Source organism: Mus musculus, chromosome 12 (genome assembly GCF_000001635.26).
Source record: "Mus musculus strain C57BL/6J chromosome 12, GRCm38.p6 C57BL/6J".
Taxonomy (NCBI): domain Eukaryota; kingdom Metazoa; phylum Chordata; class Mammalia; order Rodentia; family Muridae; genus Mus; species Mus musculus.
The window spans coordinates 111,396,696-111,415,885 of record NC_000078.6 but is presented as its reverse complement, the minus strand read 5'-3'; the positions used below and the strand labels follow the sequence as shown (position 1 = coordinate 111,415,885).

Sequence of the window (19,190 nt, the reverse complement as noted above, 5' to 3'; positions counted from 1 at the left end):
TATAGAGAAGACATGTACTAAACTCCTTGAGAAAGATCATCAAATTGTTATTGCATACAAGACATCTCCATCACCACTACCACTCATTTATCAGAAGAATGGGAAATGGAGAAAAATAATGCTTTCTTGGTAACCTCAGAGATACAACTTGAGAGTCACCAAGACCAGGGATCTATGGCTAAGGTTAGGGCAGCTTAGTCCCCTGCTGAGCCCCCCTGAGCCGGCTGACTCCTCCCGTGGGCATGTCTTACTTTCTGCTATTCTCCCAACATGTCCTCCATTAAGTCTTACTCTTTCCCCTAACGTCACGTGTAATCCTATGTTAAAGTTTTATTAAAGATCTTTAATAAAAATCTCCAACTCTACTTCAGACTGGCTAGTCCTAAAATTCTTTTCTTCACTAAAGACATAAGTCTCCATTTAGCATAAATTGGGTCTGTAAAAGACGAAGAGGGTCTTAAGGCTGGCGAAGGTGACAGCGCAGTGCTGTGTCTCTGCATCCTCTTCTGGGAGACAACATAACAGCTTAACTATATACCCAGCCTCCCAGTTGACCTGACTTTAACTGATTGTCTTTTTAAAGACCCTATCTCCATATAAGGTCATGTTCTCAGGTTCTGGAGCTAAGGGTTCAACATATAAATAATGGATTTGATGATACAAGGCATATTACATCACCCCATGCTATTTGGAGACAGGCCAAGTCAGACAGAAGCCATCAGAACCACCTCCAGGATGCCCTCCAGTTAATTACTTTTCAGTAATTATAGCTCCCTAGGTGGAACTACCAATCCAAGCCCAAGAGGTACCCGGCTGGACCTTTCCCCTCGGCTCAGCCTGACCTGCCTATTGGCTCCCTTTAAGGAGGCTGCCCTGGGCTCAGGGACCTACCCACCACCACACAGTCGACTGGAGATACCAAGACTGTCTCCAACTCAAATGTAAGTCCTGGGATCTCCAAGTTCAAATTGCTTGAAGTCTAGCCTCATAAGTCCAAGCAGGAAGACTTTGATCTCTTTCTGACTGCTGTGTCTATGCTGCCTCAGAAATCTAATACCCAGGACCAGGAGGATTGTTCTAGGCCTCTCCCAAAGTCTCACCAAACCCCGGACTGAGCATGCCCATGAGGCTGTGATATGTTCTTCTTTGATTTTGTTGCTGGTTGGTATTTTTGTGTTCTTAAACATTCTTTTCATCAAAGTAGAATTTTAAATTATATATATGTGTGTAATATATAATTTAAAATTATATATAATAATATATAATATAATAAAATAACACTAAATATATATTTAATTTATTAAATGTGTTTATTTTATTTTATGTGTTTTGCCTGCAAATATGCGTGTGCACCATATACATGTATGGTGCCTGCAGGGGTCAGAGGGGGACAGATTCCCTGGGACCGGAGTTAGGGATGGTTGTGAATCATCAGGTGGGAACCGAACCCAGGTCCTCTGCAAGAGCAGCAGGTGCTCTTAACCACTGGGCCACCTCTCCAGCCTTAATCTATTTTTTTATGTGCATGGGTGATTTGCCTACATGTATGTCTGTGCTTTCCGAGTGTCATGTCCTCTGGTCACCATGAGAGTGCTGGGACCCAGGCTTAGTCCTCTGGAAGAGCGGATGGTGCTCTTAACTGCTGAGCCAACTCTTCAACTCCAAGTCGGCTGGCCTTGAACTTGCTACATACTTGAGGATGACCTTGAATTCCATTCCTGCTTTCATCTCCCAAGTGTTGGGGTTGCAGTAAGTGCCATTACACCCAGCCAGCAACTTGTTCGATTTTTCCATGTTGCCTTCCCCTGGCTTTTTCAGTAAAATCCCAGCGGAAAAGTCCCAGCATAGTCTAAGAGAAGCCCAGGCGCCAGGGCAGTCAAATTGAGATCAGCTGAGGGCCGTGCAGGGGCCAGCTAAGAGGAGAGGCATAGCTAGAACACCATAGACACCGAGAACGTCAACCCCAGCTCCCCACGACCTTGGGAGAGGCATCTTTGTCTCTAAGCCTTATTTACTCTTAAGTAAACAGGATTGTTACTGGGATGATGTGAGTTCACCTCACCTGAGGACCTGGCTTCTAGGTAGGCAAGAGCAGAAGGACCCTCCACAGATGTTTACCTGTCTAGGGGTCAATTTTGCCCAGAATGCTAAGGGGCCCAGATTGGAATCCATTCTAAGACTGGGGAGGCGGAGTTTACCCTGTGTCCCTGGCGGCTGCGGGGGTCTGGCGGGAGCGGGGTTGTGGGGCCCGAGGTGTGTGTGGATTGTGCCCTACTCTCTCTGAGGCCAATTTGCAGCCTGCTGGTGGACCTAAACGCACCAGACGGTGGCGTCTGCTGTTTTTAAGCACTGACCCCGGCGGACGCTAGGGGGAGCCGCAGGCAGATTTCAGGTCTCCTGTGTGCTAAGGAGAGGCTGGGCTAGGCTGGACTGCTGAGTGGGTGTGGCGTCCGCTCTGGCCTCACCCGGGCTCTCTCCCACTGCTTAGGGAGAAGTGGGCAGAGGTCCGACCCTCTACGCCCCCTCTAGCTCTCGGACCTCCGGAATGGGTTATCACTACACTGGGGCTACCCTGGTAAACCACGGAGAAAGCCTGGGCTTGGGTCCCAGGAGACACCCCCGCCCCTCTCCAAGGGCCCTGGACTTGCCTTCTGTGGGACCCTGTTTAATTGGGCATAATCCTGCCCGGGAGAGAGGTGGTGCAACATCGCTCCTCGTCCCGGTCTGCTCTGCCTCTCGGAGTGGACAGCACTTCCTGCCAAAGGTCAGCCCCCTGAGGATCCCCACACTCCCTCCCCATTTCCTAGTCTCACTGACCTTTCTCAAAACCCACAAGGAGGGCTGGGGACAGGGAGGTTCTAGGACAACAACACTTCTAACCCGTGAACCCTGGCAGGGCCCACGTTGACAGCCTGGACCCAGAGCACCCACGGTTTTAAATTTAAAGCAGACTTCCAGGCAAACTTCCGCACCTCCCCTCCCACCTCTGGCGTTTGGGGGCCAGGCTATATTTAGAAGGGAGGAGGGCTGGAGAAATTGCTTTATTCATCCTGGAGGTTAGCAAGGAGGCCAGGAGAGAACAGAAGGCCTGTGTCTCCCACAGCCCAACCAGCTCACCCATGGTGGGGCCTCGGCCTGAGGGCTTTGTTGAGCTAACATTATGGAAACTTCCTAGTGGCTAGGCCCTGAACTTCCTCAGGCTTGGCCAAGGGAGGGCAGTACATCTTAAGAGGGAGCCCTAGGCATGGTCAGCTTTCTACTCCCCAAGTCAGCCCTGATGAGGTACCATAGCTCCCCTCTTGGTTGTGAAGAGACAAGACCATCATTCAAGGTAAGAGGAGGTGCTTGCCCACCCAAGGTCACATATGGGTGCTGTGGCCAGCTTGAGGGTCCCTCCATAGCTTTGGGCAAAACCGGTCCAGGGCACCTCATTTTGAACCTAAATTTTTCCATCTGTAAAATGGGACTTTTTCAGGGAATTAATATAATCTGGGCTGGAAGAAGACCACCCCTGATGCCCTAATGTACCCAGGATGCAGGGTACAAGGGGTGCCTGACCTCCAAGGGATCTCTAACAGAGGTAGGAGGCCACCTGGAAGAATGGCCATAGGCAGTCTAGGCAAGGAAGAGTAGAGAGAGGGTCCCTAGGCAGAGACAGTGTGAACAGCCTTCTGGCTCTGCTCAGCCTGGCATTCCCCACCCCGGGCTGAGTGCCAAGCACCAAGTGCTTACCATCCAACCTTCTGACTTGCCCAGCCTCAGAGAGACTAGAATACCACTAGCAGAAGCAAACTTGTGCCCAGCAGCTCAAGTACCCACGAAGGTGCCCGTAGCCACCAGGAAGGATGCCTTTATTTCTGCTTCAAGCCACTGAACAAAGAGGGGTATGTTCCAGATCTAGACCATGGAGCGCAAAGGCAGGGGCTGGGGTCCTGGCCACACCCAGCCAGACAGGAAGCTTGGCGAGCTGGGCCTCCTGTGTGGGCCCAGCCTTTTCTGTGAATCAGCCTGTCATCCTGGGATGGAGGTCCTCTTGGTGGTCAGAGAGTAGAGCCTGCCACACCCGCATCTGTTACTGGAGCAGGGAATGCCTGGTGCCCGGAGCTGGCACCCTGGATGACATCATCATCTGCTTCCTTCCCTGGTGGACTTGGGGAAGGAGCTGAAAACAAGCCAAGGAACGAAAAACAAAAACCAAACATAAAGCCCAAAGCCTCTCTATTGGTGACAGCTGTAGCTCCATTGGTCCTGGGGGATCTGAGGTGAGCCTTTGGCAGACATCTGGACGGGACAGCCACTCCTTCCCCGGGGCGGTTGGGAAGGAAGGGGTGATCACACCCTCGTTTTAGGCAAAGAGAAGGAGAATGAAGCCCAGCTCTGGAAGCCTGAAGCAGCCCTCCACCGCCCTGCCCTGTGTGTCAGGGAAAGGTATGGCAGAGAGAATGTGGCAGCCTGAGGGTCTCCTAACAGCCCACACCTCAGTGGTTACCTAAGGGACAGCAGCCACTGCTGCTGTCTCTGCTGCTGGCCTGACACAGGGTGAGGGAGCTTTGAGAAAAGGTGAGGGCCATGGGTATAGATCCCTTCAAGGGCCAAGCTGGATAAGGGCTGGTATAAGGACTAGCCCAGAGGCTGAGGTCTGGGGAGAGGAAGGAGGTTTGTGTGGTTCTGAGCATCTGTCATGGGAGCTGAACTCACGTCCTCACAGTGAGAGACCCTCCACAGGCTTCAGAGAATAAGGACCCCAGGGAACAGCTCAGCCCTCGTGCCTATAGCTTTCAGTGGCTTACGAGCCCCTCTGGAGGCCCTGAGGACTAACTGAGGACTAACTGAGGACTAACCTGAGGACTAACTGAGGACTAACCTGAGGACTAACTGAGGACTAACTGAGGACTAACTGAGGACTAACCTGAGGACTAACCTGAGGACTAACTGAGGACTAACCTGAGGACTAACCTGAGGACTAACTGAGGACTAACCTGAGGACTAACCTGAGGACTAACCTGAGGACTAACTGAGGACTAACCTGAGGACTAACCTGAGGACTAACTGAGGACTGAGGACTAACCTGAGGACTAACTGAGGACTGAGGACTAACCTGAGGACTAACCTGAGGACTAAATGAGGACTAACTGAGGACTAACCTAAGGACTAACCACTCCTGTCCCACCTTTTTCTTGAAGCTCCAGTCTTGCACCCTGGCACCTGCTGCCAAGCTATGAGGAACCCCTGTTCCCAAATGTGCTCCTGTACGCTGGCCCCTCTAGGTCCTTGTGGGCAACGTGAATCCTTCCAAAGCTCTCAAGTCAGGGAGAACAGACAGCAGTCTGGACAGTAGGAGCGTGCCTGTGGCCCTCTCGAGTGCCAGGCCTGCCTGGAGCCACAGGTGTGCATTAAGAGGACAGGTACAGATGAGAGGAAGGGCAGTCACCAGAGGAGTGGGTGAAGGTGAGGCAGAGTCCAGGCCCTGGGCTGATGCTCTGGACGCTGGGGTCCCACACCTACTGCAAACACTGACAGGAAATGGGCACTGTGGTCTCACCAGCAGCAGCCTGGATCTGAGGGGTACCTCTCTGTGTACCCTCAGGTGGCCAACGCAGCTCCCCGCTTTCCACAGCACCCGCTTCAGTGGGTTCCACCACAATAGAGGGCAGTCGCTGACAGAGCCAAGGGCCCTTCTCCCGGACACCTACCGCAGCCTATAGAGAGAGTGGGGAAGGATCAGGGTGATACCGGGCCATGGACTGCTGGCTCTGCCTCTTCCGCCCTCTGTCCTGTCCTACTAGGAAGGCCAAGAACAGGCAGAGTGAACAGCCCTGCCTTGTGCCACCACTGGGGAATCAGGTAGCCAGGAAACATCATAGAACTCACCTGGACTCAGACCCAGAGAAGCCCATTTCCCAGACAGAGTCTAAGATGGTAGAGACTAGTCACCCCAGGAGGAAGCCCAGGACTTAGCACCCCAGCTGCTTCCTGTACCTGGAAGTCAGCACAATTCCTTTCTAGGGGCTTCCCTGCTGGGTCCTTGGCCTCCTCCCTCCACTTGGCAGGCCAAGGAGCTAGGAAGATGTTGCCATGGCAATCAGAGCTGGCTCTCCCTCATTGTTCGGTGCCCACACGCCCTCTGGGTGCCCTCAGCAACTCCACCTCCCATTCAAGGCTTTTCAAGGCCGAGGCTGCCTCACACAGCTCCATCCCTCGGTACCCTGAGGCCCTGACTTGCCTGCACTGGTCCACCTCTGTGCCTTCCTGAAGTTCTGGAAAAGACGGCTGCCTAGTGTATAAGCCTTCCCACAGTAGCACACAGTCCTCCAGCAAGGTAGGCACAGAGCAGGCAAACTGTCACACTGCCTCTGAATGGCTGCTTAGAACCAATGGATACTGGTTCCCCCCACACACTTCCACACTCTACCCAGGACCCTGTTAGCCAAGTGCTTCAGGTGACCCTGAAGTCTGAGAACAGGTGTCACCAGGCTGGACCATCTGCGGAATGAAAGATAAAGGGCCTCAGAAGACAGCAGAGGGGGACCCCATCCTGCTCCACAGCTGGACCCTGCTGAGGCCGACACTCCGCTGGCCTTGCCAAACCAGGCCTTCTTCCCCATCCTGGCTCCTTTCCTACACCCTAGTCCTTTCCGTCAGCCATGGGTTCTGTCTGGAGGGTACCTACTATGGTAAGATGGCCAAGTCAGCCAGCCAGACCATCAGGGTAGCTGCGCCCGTGAGCCCAGAGTCTAGGCTGCTTTCTTCCTTCGCTGGCTCTGCTGACCTAAGGCAGATTTCTGGGACTCTGCTGCTCTGTGCAGGACTAGAATCTCGGGTTATTTTACTTCTGAAACAGGTTCTTATACCCCAGACTGTTTGAAACCCACTAAGTAGCCAAGGCTGGTCTTGATCCTCTGACTCACTCTCTAGACTACTGGGATTACAGGGGTGTGTCAGTGCACCCTACTACACATTTAAACATCTTGCTGCATCAACATCCCAGCCCCCTAAATATCTGAGGGCACCCTAGAATGGTATCACCCTAAAGAGCAGAATGCGATCCTGTGCTTGGGAAATGAGCCTTGGTGTCCCCAGGTTCAGCTGGCGTGCAAAGTAAGCCAGGGCAGTTTGCTTTCAGTTGCTCTATCCACCAAATTTCTACAAAAACAGCAATGCCCTCCTCGACATGGGAGGGTAAACTGAGGCTGACAGAGATGAGAAGCATATTGAAGTCACGGGCCAGAGCTTGAGGCTGGCTCCCTCCTGTCTCCTGCCCCTCAGTCACTTACCTTCCCTGCTGGGCCTCTGGGGCCCTCAGTGGGGCTCTCTGGTGCTGCTGGCTGTGGGGTGCTCATGCTGTTGCTATTGCTACTGGGCTACACAAAGACAAGAGTAAAAATGAGACATCCACTGCAGCCAGTGCTAAGCCGCCGCCTCCTCCTCCTCCTCCTCCTCCTCCTTCAGGAACCCTCCCCACCTCAGCCTAGCCAGGCCCAGCACCCACAGCTCAGGGCTGATCTCAAGAGCACAGGAGAGCTACCATACAGTGCCCAGGACTATAGAGCACAGGAGAGCTGACATACAGTGCCCAGGACTATAGAGCACAGGAGAGCTGACATACAGTGCCCAGGACTATAGAGAATGTGGCAAGATGGGAAGAGATTGACCCAGCTTTGAGAGCCAGGAAGGCTTCCTGGAGGAAGGTCAGCTGGCCTGAGGCCTCTCTAAGAGATGGAGAGCAGGCAGTCTGGGCAAGCAGAGAACACAGCAGACCTGGGGCCCAAACAAGTTTGAGTCAGGTGGCTGGGAGAAACCCGGCACTGAGTCTGAGCCAGCCAGAAGCCAAGGTGCCCCGATCCTGCCCAAGAACACCCCTTCACCCACAGACCCTCAGGCCATGCCCTAAGAGAAGCTGACATCTTGCCTGCATATGGCCCCATCTACCCAGGCCAGGCACAGGCTGGGGAGGCTGGATCAGAGCCTCCAGGGTGAGGAAAGAGCCCCTGCCAGAAATCAGAGGCCCGCCCTCAGACACTCCCTAGCACTGTATGGGGTGGTGGTGGGGTAGAGGGATGTGGGGGGGGGTGGGGGGGTATTCTTGGAGCCTAGCTCATGCCAGAGCAAGAAATGAGTAGGGTCTAACAGGCATTGGCAGATTTTAGTCAGGCAGCCCAGGGCCACAGGCCTGTGCTTTGAAAGGAGACTGGGCCAAGGTGAAGTACTGACCAGCAGGGTGGAATGTCTGAGACACCCTGCTGGGATGCGGGGACCCTGGGCCACCACAAGATCATGGAAAATGAGGGCCCTTCTACCAGATGTCCACCTTGGTCAGCTCAAGTTCCAGAGTCCCAAGGTAGTCTGGAAGGGGGGCACACCCTGTGATGGGCACCCCCTGGCAGTAGGCAGCCATGTCATTCCAGTGGTCCCCTGTCCCAGAGCCCGCCAGATCCCCCGCGGACGGCTCCCGGCTCTGAGACTCTGAGATGTTGAGAGAGTTCCTGCATACCTCCAGAGTTCTGAGAACCTCCCAGAACAGAGACCCAAAGAGATGTCTCAGAGACATTCGGGAATGAGGGAGGGAGAGTGATCATGGAGGCCATGCAAAGAGGTGACAGAGCTGAAGAGTGAGCGGAGAAAGAGGGAGAGAGCGACAGGAGAGTCCTAGGGAAAATCTGGGGAGCCAGGATTGCAGCAAGGATGGAGCTACGATGGGGCAAGTGCCCACAGGCTGCCTTGCTCTTGCAGGGTGCCTGGTTCCTGAAGCCTCCGTTGGAGAGCCCCACACACCTCTATCCGCTCTGGGGTGCAGAGGGCCAGGTGTTGTGGCTTGATCCAGAGTCCCCCTCCCCCCGTTTCGGCTGCCAGGGGGGACCCACACCCGTCCCTTCCTCGGGGTGCTCCCACTAACTCCTTACCGCACTCGCCCTCCTCCCTACCCTTGGCTGCCAAGGTGCACCTCGGAGGACGGAACCCTGCGGGCGGGCAAGGGTGGGGAGGGGGCGTTGTGCCTCCTGCACACTCACCGACACTCACCGCTGGCGCTTGCGGGGACTCCACGCTGGCTCGGGAGCTCGCCTCCCTCGGTCTCCTCCAAGCTCTCCGCCCACACACGCGCTCGCAGCCGGCCTCTCATTCACACTCCCGCCCTCTCCTCTGCAGGGCCTCCGGAAGGACCTGGCCTCCACCTCTCTAGACACCACCCTACCTCAGAACCTGGTCTTGGCCACTTCAGACCTCCTCTCCCAGTCTCCAGGTTAGAATATGAGGTGTGGCATTGTGTGGTGCCAGATATGGTAAAAAGAGGATTTTCCCCAAACTACCCAAGGAGGAAATGTTGGGAAGTGGGGCAGGTTGGAGGATTGTCCCACATTCCGTCTCGCATATTGATCCCCAGGTCCATTCTCTACCCCAGGTCAGTTGGTTTGGTGAACAACTCTGTCACCCAAGGCCGTAGTGCTACATCCCCCCACGCATAATCCACACAACTCCCCTTCTAGGATCCACTGAGAGCTCTCCAATGTCCTATTTCTCTCAGACCTGTGCCCAATACCCACATCTAGCTATCCGATCACCATGAACCCAACCGTTCATTAGCAGGCATTGTCTACTGTCCACAACCCAACCTCCATTCAGTGGTCAGTCTACCATTATCTTCCAGCTGGCAGCCACCAGTCCCTATCCATCACCCAGCCACCATCTGGCATCCTAAATCCACTCACAACCTACCACACTGCCATTCTGCACACCCCCCACTGCCTATCACACGGCCATTCTACCCCCCCCCCCCACCATACTCACCCTAGCATTGCATCTAGCATCTACCCCTCACTAGTCACCCGGCCACTAGGGTGGCCATCCAGCCATCTTCTTTCCCTGTAGAACTAGCTCAAGAATCAACCAACATCTATTAACTGTGGACACCCTATCACTATACCCCACCCAACTACTATGTACCTGTCTCTTCACCATCCATACACGTGTCACTGTATGTCCACATCCATGAAACACCCAACAGGTGTTCGTTTACTGCCCATTCATTGTCTCTCCAGAATGTACCTACCTAGCATGTAACAGGTTTCCATCGATAACAACCGTGCATTCATACACACCTTACCCAACTTCAACTGTCAATGTATTGTCTATCTGCTATCCTCTATCCAATCAGTCACATGTCATCATCTATAATTCAGTTATCAGTGATCATCCATATTTATATGAACCACACCCCGCCGCCATCTGCCCACCCACTGATCTTATCGTCATCTATCAGATGTCCACCTCACAATATCCACCCACACATTACCGGTGATAATGCACTATTCTACCCAAGTCTATCCAGCCATCACGACCACCTATGCACTTTTCTATCCTAGGAAATGTCAATTTACTTTATGCCTAGGACTGCTGGCCACCTGACCGAACTCTCCTGTGTGGGTTGGGAATGAGGTGACATGGAATCAATGGCTCAGACTCCTGTAGCAGGCCAGAACAGGGCAGCAAGCTCCTTGATTAATTCTCTCAAAACCAGGCGGTGGTGGTGCATGCCTTTAATCCCAGCACTTGGGAGGCAGAGGCAGGCAGATTTCTGAGTTCGAGGCCAACCTGGTCTACAGAGTGAGTTCCAAGACAACCAGGGCTATACGGAGAAACCCTGTCTAGAGAAACCAGTTTAAAAAAAAATTCTCTCGAGCACCCTTTATACTCTCCACCCACGTTCCATTTGGTCCCAAGCAAGCATATCCTCCAAGTGGCGGTTCTTGATTGGCTGTATCCTCCAAGTGGCGGTTCTTGATTGGCTGTCGTCTGCTTTACCAATCTTTAGGCCCGCAGGCAGTCTTCGATTTGTTTATGTAGCCCCCTAGTGTTTATGATTTGTTTGTGTAGCCCCCTAGTGTTTATGCAAAGGCAGCTGCTACTTTGTCAGGGAGACCTGCGTTCCTCCTGATGGAGACACAACATTGAGCACTCACCACTGTTTGCGCCCCCCCTGAAATCCCCCCCCCCACAGCCAGCTGGGCTGAGGCCATGTAACAGTTTCTCTCATCTCGTACTGCTGTCTGCCTTCAGTGGTCTCTCACTATCCACTTGCCCTTGACCTACCTATATATTAAATTACCCACTTACTAGGCACATGCACTGCCTTCTGGTCAGCCAGTCTCCTCACTACCTACCCACCTACCCACCATTCAACCTTCATGGATCTGTTTTTCAAGAGTTAGACATCTACTATTTACCCTGTCTCCGCTCGCCACGTGACCATCACTTGACTGTCATCTGCCTTCCCTGACCTTGCCCACACTCCATCTTCTGTCTACACTCAACCCATTATCCATCCAGTTAGCAACCATTATTTGCCATTTAGGATGGCTACTCTTGGTGGTAAACTTAACAGGATCTGAATCAACTGAGAGGCAAGCACATCTGTTAGGGTTTGTCTTGAAAACCGTTTTGTTTTGTTTTTTTTTTTTATTAAAAAAAAATCCATCCCGCGCTTTTTGGTAGTGGCTCAAATATAAGAAGGTTCTAGGGGGGAAAGCTTTTGTGTGAGCGCCTTCACAGCCCAGTGGTGAACTCATCTACTTTGCTGCTGCTAAAGGTGTGGCTGTTGCCATTTTCACTGACATCAGAACCTGGCTTCTTCAGTTTCCCTGGAGGTAAGGAATCTTCCAGGCCTTCAGTACCAGATTAGGACTGCTGGGGAACCCAGCCTCAAGGAGTGAACAGCCAGCTACCAGTTTCCAGCCTCTCTTGTGTGATGGCAACCATTGTTGGACCACCCACTGTATCAGGTAAGATATATATGTGTGTGTCTGTGTGATATATATATATATATATATGTATATGATGTATATGTACATGTATATGACATAAATATGTATGTGTATATGTATATGATGTGTATGTATATGATTATATATGATATATATGTGTATGTTTATGTGTACATGTGCATATGTATATGATGTATATGTATATGATTATGTATATGTGTGTATATGGTATATATTTACACGTATATGATATACACATGTATGTGTATATGTATATATGTATGTATATGATTGTGTATATGGTGTGTATGTATATGATTGTGTATATGGTGTGTATGTATATGATTATGTATATGTATGTATATGGTGTATATGTATATACATTCATTCTCATGCCCCGCCCATCTTCCACCCGATGTGCTCTTGTCCCTCACTCATCATCCATCCATCAATCCTGCACCCATCAACTTTCCACTTAATCTACTTGAACTGACCCATCGTAACCAACACACTAACTACCCACCGTCCATCCATGTCTGCCTCACCTGTGGTGTTCACCATCCATCATCATTTTACCCGCCATTCACCTGCTTGCTATCTGTGGACTTATTCACTACATACCCGCTGACTTCATCTCTGTCCAACCCATCCCCCAGCATCTACAGTTCATCTATTCATCCCCACTCAGCCACCCTCCTTATACATACATACATACATATATATGTATATGTGTGTGTGTGTGTGTATCAATAAATGCTTGTTTTATATGAATGTATACATCTCAAGAGCTCCAGGCCAGAGAGTCTGCTGAGATGAGAAGATGAGAACACCCCACTGGAATCATGTGGCCTGCCAGTGCTGGCGTAGGGTGGGAACTTGCTGTTCCTTTTTAATATTTCCCATAAAATATATATATATATATATATATATATATATATATATATATATATATATATATGGCTGAAGAGAGGCTCAGTAGTTAAGAGCATTTGTTGTTCTTGAGCACCCACATGGTGGCTCACAACTGTCTGTAACTCCAGCTCTGGGGATCCAACACCTTCTTCTGGCCTCTGAGAGAACCAGGCATGCTCATGGTGCACAGACAAACATTCAAGTAAAACTCTCATACACATAAAACAAATAAAACTCTAAGAAAAATTCAATATAAATAATAAACATTCGTTGTTGGGTGATGGTTTCTGGAATCATGAAGAAAATAAGACTTGATCTAAATTTACGGTCTGATGATCCAAAAAGAGCCAACAAAGCAGTGAGCAGAGTCTTGGCGCAGAAATGCAGCGATGGCTCACTGGGGACAGGCACTGTTCATGCAGAAGACCCCAGCTCTGGTACCAAAACCCTCATCAGGTGGGTCATGGCCACTTGGAACTTTAGCTCTGGGGGAATCAGACACCTGACCTCCACAGAAAGTCACACTCATGTACACACTGCCACATATGCGCACATGTAATTATACATAAAAATAAGTCTTTAGACATGTACTTTGCACTGCTGTAAATTTTAGGGCCTCCATCTCTTGGGTATGGGACAGACGAAGCCCACTGGCCAAGTTCTGGGGGAGAAGATGGGGGGAGAGACGAGTCTGCAGAGGTCTGCCCTACACCTATGGCGGCATCTTGGGAAACCTGGTGCTCTGACCAGAGGGGACAAGACTCTGGCAGAGATCCTGCAGAGTGGGATTTAGGGATCAGTCCCTGATGTGGAGACATCAAAGGGCTCCAACAGAACTTTAGGGAGGCAAGTTCTTAGAAACGTATACACTCCACTCCAGGCACAGGAACCCAAAGGTCAGAACTGAAGAGTCGCATGCCAGATGACCGGTTGCCAGGGCCACTGGCCACTGCGGCTTCAGCCTCACAGCAGGAAATGCTCTGTGCAGACATACCCCACCCCCCACGGCTCCATCCTCACCCACCCTCCTTCCCACCTGGGCAGAAGTTGCTCTCCGTTGCTCTCCTTGCTTATTAGTGCGGGTGTAACTGCCAACTGCCACCTAAGGTGTTAGCTGCCATCCAAGGTGTTAGCTAACAAGAGACTTGCAGCGGCTGAGGCTTCGTCCTGAGAGAGCTCTCTGGAAATGCTCAAGGCCTTGAGGTGTGTGCTGTGTTGTAAGGGGTGGAGGCAGGGAGTGTCTGTAACGACAGGACAGAACCCAGAGCTTCCTACAAAGTCACCTTGGGGGCCCAGCTTTGCTTTTAGTCTCTAACTCTAGGGCTTTCCTACCTTCCGGCTCCCACTTGGGGCTTTCGTGGAGAGAAAAGCAACGCTGGTATTGCAGCAGAACTATGTGTAGGGCTGTGTGTGCATCAGAGAGAACCCGTGTCACTACCTGGGCCTCCCTCACAAGGACAACGGAGTAAGGGACAGAGTGGCTTCCTTAGGTAAGAGCTAAGCTCTCTGATATCCTCGGGCTTCTCTGAGACTGATGGGAAGAGCTCTGAGGGTGCTTGTCGGCTTTGGGCCTGGATGGTTTGCTCTTGTCGCCCTCTGGTGGCCACTTGACTAAAGCACAGCTATACTCAGGACAAAAATACAAGGCATGGGTGAGCTGATTTGGAATGGTTTTATAGGGCACTATAAAACCGACGGTCTGGGCTAGAGAGATGGCTCAGTGGTTAAGAGCACTGACTGCTCTTCCAGAGGTCCTGAGTTCAATTCCCAGCAACCACATGGTGGTTCACAACCATCTGCAATGGGAAACGACAGTGACAGTGTACTCATATACATAAAAAAACAAAAACAAAAAACGACAGTTCTGCCTTCTGTCCTCATATACTGATCATGAGAAGACAGGTCCAGGACGACTGACCATCAACCATCCTGTGCCTCAGGGTGACTACAAGAAGAAAGTCTGGCAGGAAATACTAGTTGGCTGTAGAAAGCTTCTGACATCAGAGTTTTGAACTTAAAAACAAACTACTTTAATCAGAGAATCCCGACAAGTGGCAGCCCCAGAGGTTGAGGAGCAGGTATTCCCCAGGGCACAGAGCCAGGATGTGTGGGACAAGGAAATCCCACACAGAGAGGTGCCTGCTGGGGGTGGGAACCATCTTCCCTCCCCACGACAGTGGAGTGGGCACGGGGACATCCCTGCACTGCCACAGGACAGGCCTGACCTTGGAATGGCTGAATGTGGAACTTGGTATGAAGGGTCACCTCCAGGCTCCAGGGTGGCAGCTGAGCCGAGGACACTCTTCTCCTGCTGCTGGCTTCGGCATGAAGCCTAGAAAAGACTCAGGCCAGCCCATGCTCTCCTCCCTACTACCTCCATTCCATCACCCACAGTCCACACATGGCCACCCAAAGCCACCACCTGGAGGTGCCTTCTCTTTCTCCGGGTGAAGGTCGGGTGAAACTACTGGCTGTCCCCATCCCAATCCATCCTGCTGGGTTGGCTGGACTGACTCATGATGGAATTAGTGTGAGGTTTATCCCTAGAGCTTTCTTTAAATAGTATTATTTATCTATTTATTCATTTATGTGTGTGTGTTCTTGAGTGTGCCACAAGCAGAGGGTGTTGGGCCCTTTGGAGCTGGAGTTACAAGTGTTTACAGGATGCCTGACTCGCAACTTTTTAGACATGTGTTGGGATTTGAACTCTGGTCCTCATGACTGTGCTTTAAGTGCTTTTAACCACCGAGCCATCTTTCCAGCCTCCACAGTGCTTTCTGAGAACACTGCCCTGGGCAGTGGCTGCCAGCCTGCAGCTGGGAAGTTCCCCCATGCCAGCCCACGCCACCCCATGCCTACCCTACTAAATGGTGGTGTATGTCCACAGAGTTGGGAATTTTCTTTCTCTAGAGCCTATCTTAAATAAATGAACAGTAATTATTTTGATATGTGTGCAGCTTGTGTAGGTTTGTATAACACAGGAATATTCTGGAAGGATACTCTAAAATTCTGGCCAGCCTGACAGTATTTCCTGTGTGGCAGGCTAGGATGTACTAGATCATTTCCCTTAACCATGAAACCTGGTGAGGACGCCACAATAATCCATGCTGTGGAGGAAGAAATTAAGCACAGAGAGGGTGAAAAAGCTATCTGGGGTCTCAGAACACAATGAGATGGAGTTTGGATGGGAGGGGGTGAATGTCTTGCTCTGTTAGTCTCCAGGCTGTCTTGTAAAAATGGATATGACTGTCTGTCTTAGGGTTTTACTGCTGTGAACAGACACTATGACCAAGGCAACTTTATAAAGGACAACATTTAATTGGATCTGGCTTACAGGTTCAGAGGTTCAGTCCATTATCATCAAGGTGGGAGCATGGCAGCATCCAGGCAGGCATGGTGCAGGAGGAGCTGAGAGTTCTACATCTTCATCTGAAGGCTGTTAGTGGAAGACTGACTTCCAGGCAGCTAGGGTGAGGGTCTTAAAGCCCATGCCCACAGTGACACACCTACTCCAACAGGGCCACACCTCCTAATAGTGCCACTCCCCGGGACAAGCTTATCCAAACCACCACAGAATCCCTTTCAGTAATTAGAAACTGTTCAGCCACACCCCAACAGAAGTGGGGGACCTCTCCTCCTCCCAGCAATGCTAAGGATGGAAGCTGTTAACTCTCAGAGAGGGTGGGTGAGTGGTTTGCCTCAGGGTGACCAGCTGGAAACGCCGAACTTGAGTTGTGCAGGCTGTTTCTGCTTACCAGGACCAGGAGAGCTAGGCCATTCTCCCTTCCCATGAGCCACAGCAGACACCAGACCCCACCACCATTGCAGCCTGGGGTTGAACGGATTCCTCTGGTTGACAGATTCTGCACTGTGAAAGCCCCGTCTTGAAATTCCCTGCACACCTAGAGGCAGAGCCCGTGACCAAAGTCAGTCAGGTAGGGAATACTGCCACGCCCTGTCCCAGAAGGGACCTCAGGTGGGGGCAGTGCAAAGCCACTTCGGCCTTGGTCTCATCTCATGCTGAGGAGTGAGCCCCCGCCCCTCCCCCAGGCCTCCTGTATCCCACAGAAACCATAAAAATCAGGTGCCAACAGTGTGACTGACATGCCATCTGAATGTGTGCTCCAGAGGCCTGGGCACTCATTCCCCCAAAGGGCTCAGCTTCCCTGTTCCTCCCTGCCTCACAGGTGACTCATGCCCAGGTCGTCATTTCTCCAGTCGTCCATTCTGGAACCCACTGCAGCACCATCGGACAGCACCCAACACAGCCTTCACCCTAGATCTGGGCATTCTGGCCAAGGGAGGGTGGGAAAGACCAGGAGCCAAGCTGGGAGGTGCATCCTGGCTCGGTCTCAGAGTGCCCATGGTGGGAGAATGAGGGAGCAGCTGCCTGCATAGCCCAGAAGACAGGTTTACAGAAGTGGTCCTGGGTGAGAGTCGTTCTGGTGGTAATAATGGAAACGTTGTCAAGGGTGTGCTCATCATGTTGACATGGATGTTGTTGCATGTAATATTAAAATACAATCTATGCTAACGCTGGCTAGACTCCAGCCCTGGCGGTCTCTCCACTCCCATGGCTAACCCCATGCGATGTCCACCCAACTTCTCTCAGTTCACTTGCTGTGGAACCCACTCACATCACAAGTCGTCTAACCGCCACGGCTGCCTACTGCCAATCAGATCATCAATCCCAAATTTCCATGGCTATCTGGGAGTGCACTCTCATTAACCCATGCTTGGCTGCGGTTACCAGGCAATCTTAGTTCAGAATCAACCGATAACACAGTCGCTGGGGACGGAATCTAGCAACCTAAATCCACCAACTGTTAGAAATCTTCCGGTGGCGGATCCTGGTGGACTCCATCACCCGAACTGACAGCCCCCAGCCTACATCTTCTTTGTTCTGCTCCCGAGGACCAAAAGAACTTCCTTTTTCCTGCGCACCCTCTTCCTTGCCCAGACCCAGAAGCCCTACCTCCTCATTGCCCAGTGATTGGCTTCTTGTCATATTTATTATTTAATCAATTAGGGGGAAATTCTGCTACAGGATGTGATCAACATGTTGACATGGATGTAGTTATCACGTCGACATGGATGTGGTCACCATGCTGACATGGATGCACCATGCTGACATGGATGAGGTCACCATGCTGACATGGATGTGGTCACCACATCCATGACATCTTTTCAGTTATCTTTAAGCCCTGTAACATGTCCTGATTAGTTTTGCTGTCAGCTGATACACCTGGAAAGAGGGAACCTGAATTGAAGGATTGCCTCCATTGGGTTGGCCTGTGGGCACACCTGTGGGGCATTTTCTTTCATTCTCTCTGTGTAGCCCTGGCTGTCCTGGAGTTTGTTCTGTAGACCAGGCTGGCCACCATGGACGAGGCAGGTCCTCACTCTGAGCCTACCAAAGGATCCCTGACCTCCCCACAGGGTTCTGGGTTAGTAGATTTAGGGTCTATGTTTAACAAGTTCCCAGGTACTGCTCACTGGAGACCACACTGAGTGGGTGGCCAAAAGACAAGGACATCCTGCCCTTCCTGGGTCTCAGAGTTCATATCTCAGGAAGGTTGAGCCAGCCTTGTATGCTCTGGGTACTCTCAGGCCTCTCTCTCCTGGCCACACAAGCTTAAATAAAGGTCCTCCTCCTCCTCTGACAATGTGTCCCTAGCAGGCCACTTGTCCCTCTGAGCCTCATTCCTTATCCACATTGTGTGGAGGAGAGTAGACTGTGTGCCAGTCAGAGGGAGCCCGTGAAGCCAAAGATTAGCCTTATTTAGAAGGAACCCTCCTGCAGCTCTGGGGGAAGGTGGGATAGTATCATGGGCCCTGCTGCCTGGGTTCCAGCCATGGCTTTCCCTCTCCAAACCTCAGCTTACTCTTCTGATAGTTTGGCAGACCTTCCCTCCTCCGTTTGGTTCTCATGCAGGTTGGAGTGGAGCCTGCCAAGCATCAAGCACACAGTGTTTGCAGCCAGGGAGAGAAATCCTTGACCTAAATGTAGCCTCAGAACTCCCATCATCCCCCAAGAGAGTGGGAGCTGTGGAAGATTTCAGAGCAAGGTCGGGAGGCAGTCAGCAGCAACTTCTCTGAAGATGCTGCTAGCAGTCAGTGGAGATGGTCAGGCTGCCGGGAAGCGGGTGTGTGCAGTCAGGGTGTGTTGATCAGCATTTCTTGTCCCTGCCGTGTCCTTGTCACTGTCACTGGCTGTCCTGTGTGACTCTAGGACTATCTTGTGTGGACTGTTCCCCCTGTGGCTACTGTTGCCCCTATGAGTTTCCAGGAGCCTCACAGGCTGTTGCAGAGACCTCTTTCCCTTGTCAATGAGGAGCTGGGGGCCTCCTCAGTGAGCCCTCACACAACCCAAAAGTGTCCCCGGGGCGTGGGGAGCCTCCAGGATTGCTGGGCTTGTGTTGTTAGATGCCAAAAACCTTGCTGGCTGCAGTGGACTTTCTCAGGAGATAGGAGAGAGGGGTTAGGAGAGGGCAGGGCTTGTTCTCAGTCTAAACCAGTAGC

The 19,190-nt window shown here is 51.6% G+C and overlaps 1 protein-coding gene across 4 annotated transcripts; it reads right to left on the bottom strand.

The window, feature by feature from the left end:
- Positions 1 to 3,793: 3,793 nt before the first annotated feature.
- On the bottom strand, positions 3,794 to 13,837 carry Lbhd2 (LBH domain containing 2). 4 transcript variants are annotated; one of them, NM_001358956.1, is made up of 4 exons: positions 9,009 to 9,077; positions 7,275 to 7,361; positions 5,543 to 5,699; positions 3,794 to 4,162 (listed from the first exon to the last, which is right to left on the bottom strand). In NM_001358956.1, the coding sequence occupies exons 2-4, from the start codon at positions 7,338 to 7,340 to the stop codon at positions 4,041 to 4,043; spliced, it is 345 nt and encodes a 114-aa protein (NP_001345885.1). In that variant the 5' UTR covers positions 7,341 to 7,361; positions 9,009 to 9,077; the 3' UTR covers positions 3,794 to 4,040. The 4 variants fall into 4 exon arrangements, with proteins under 4 accessions (NP_001345885.1, NP_001094973.1, XP_006516111.1 ...); NM_001101503.2 differs by having other exon boundaries at positions 9,019 to 9,077; XM_006516048.2 differs by lacking the exon at positions 9,009 to 9,077 and adding an exon at positions 13,705 to 13,837 and having other exon boundaries at positions 3,827 to 4,162.
- Between the last annotated feature and the right edge of the window lie 5,353 nt (positions 13,838 to 19,190).

Coding starts and splice junctions, on each gene's coding strand:
- Lbhd2 (XM_006516048.2), bottom strand. CDS start 7,340: ATGAGCACCCCACAGCCAGCAGCACCAGAGAGCCCCACTGAGGGCCCC. Junction 5,700..7,274: donor CCAGAGGCCCAGCAGGGAAG/GTAAGTGACTGA, acceptor CTCTCTCTATAG/GCTGCGGTAGGTGTCCGGGA. Junction 4,163..5,542: donor TCAGATCCAGGCTGCTGCTG/GTGAGACCACAG, acceptor GCTTGTTTTCAG/CTCCTTCCCCAAGTCCACCA.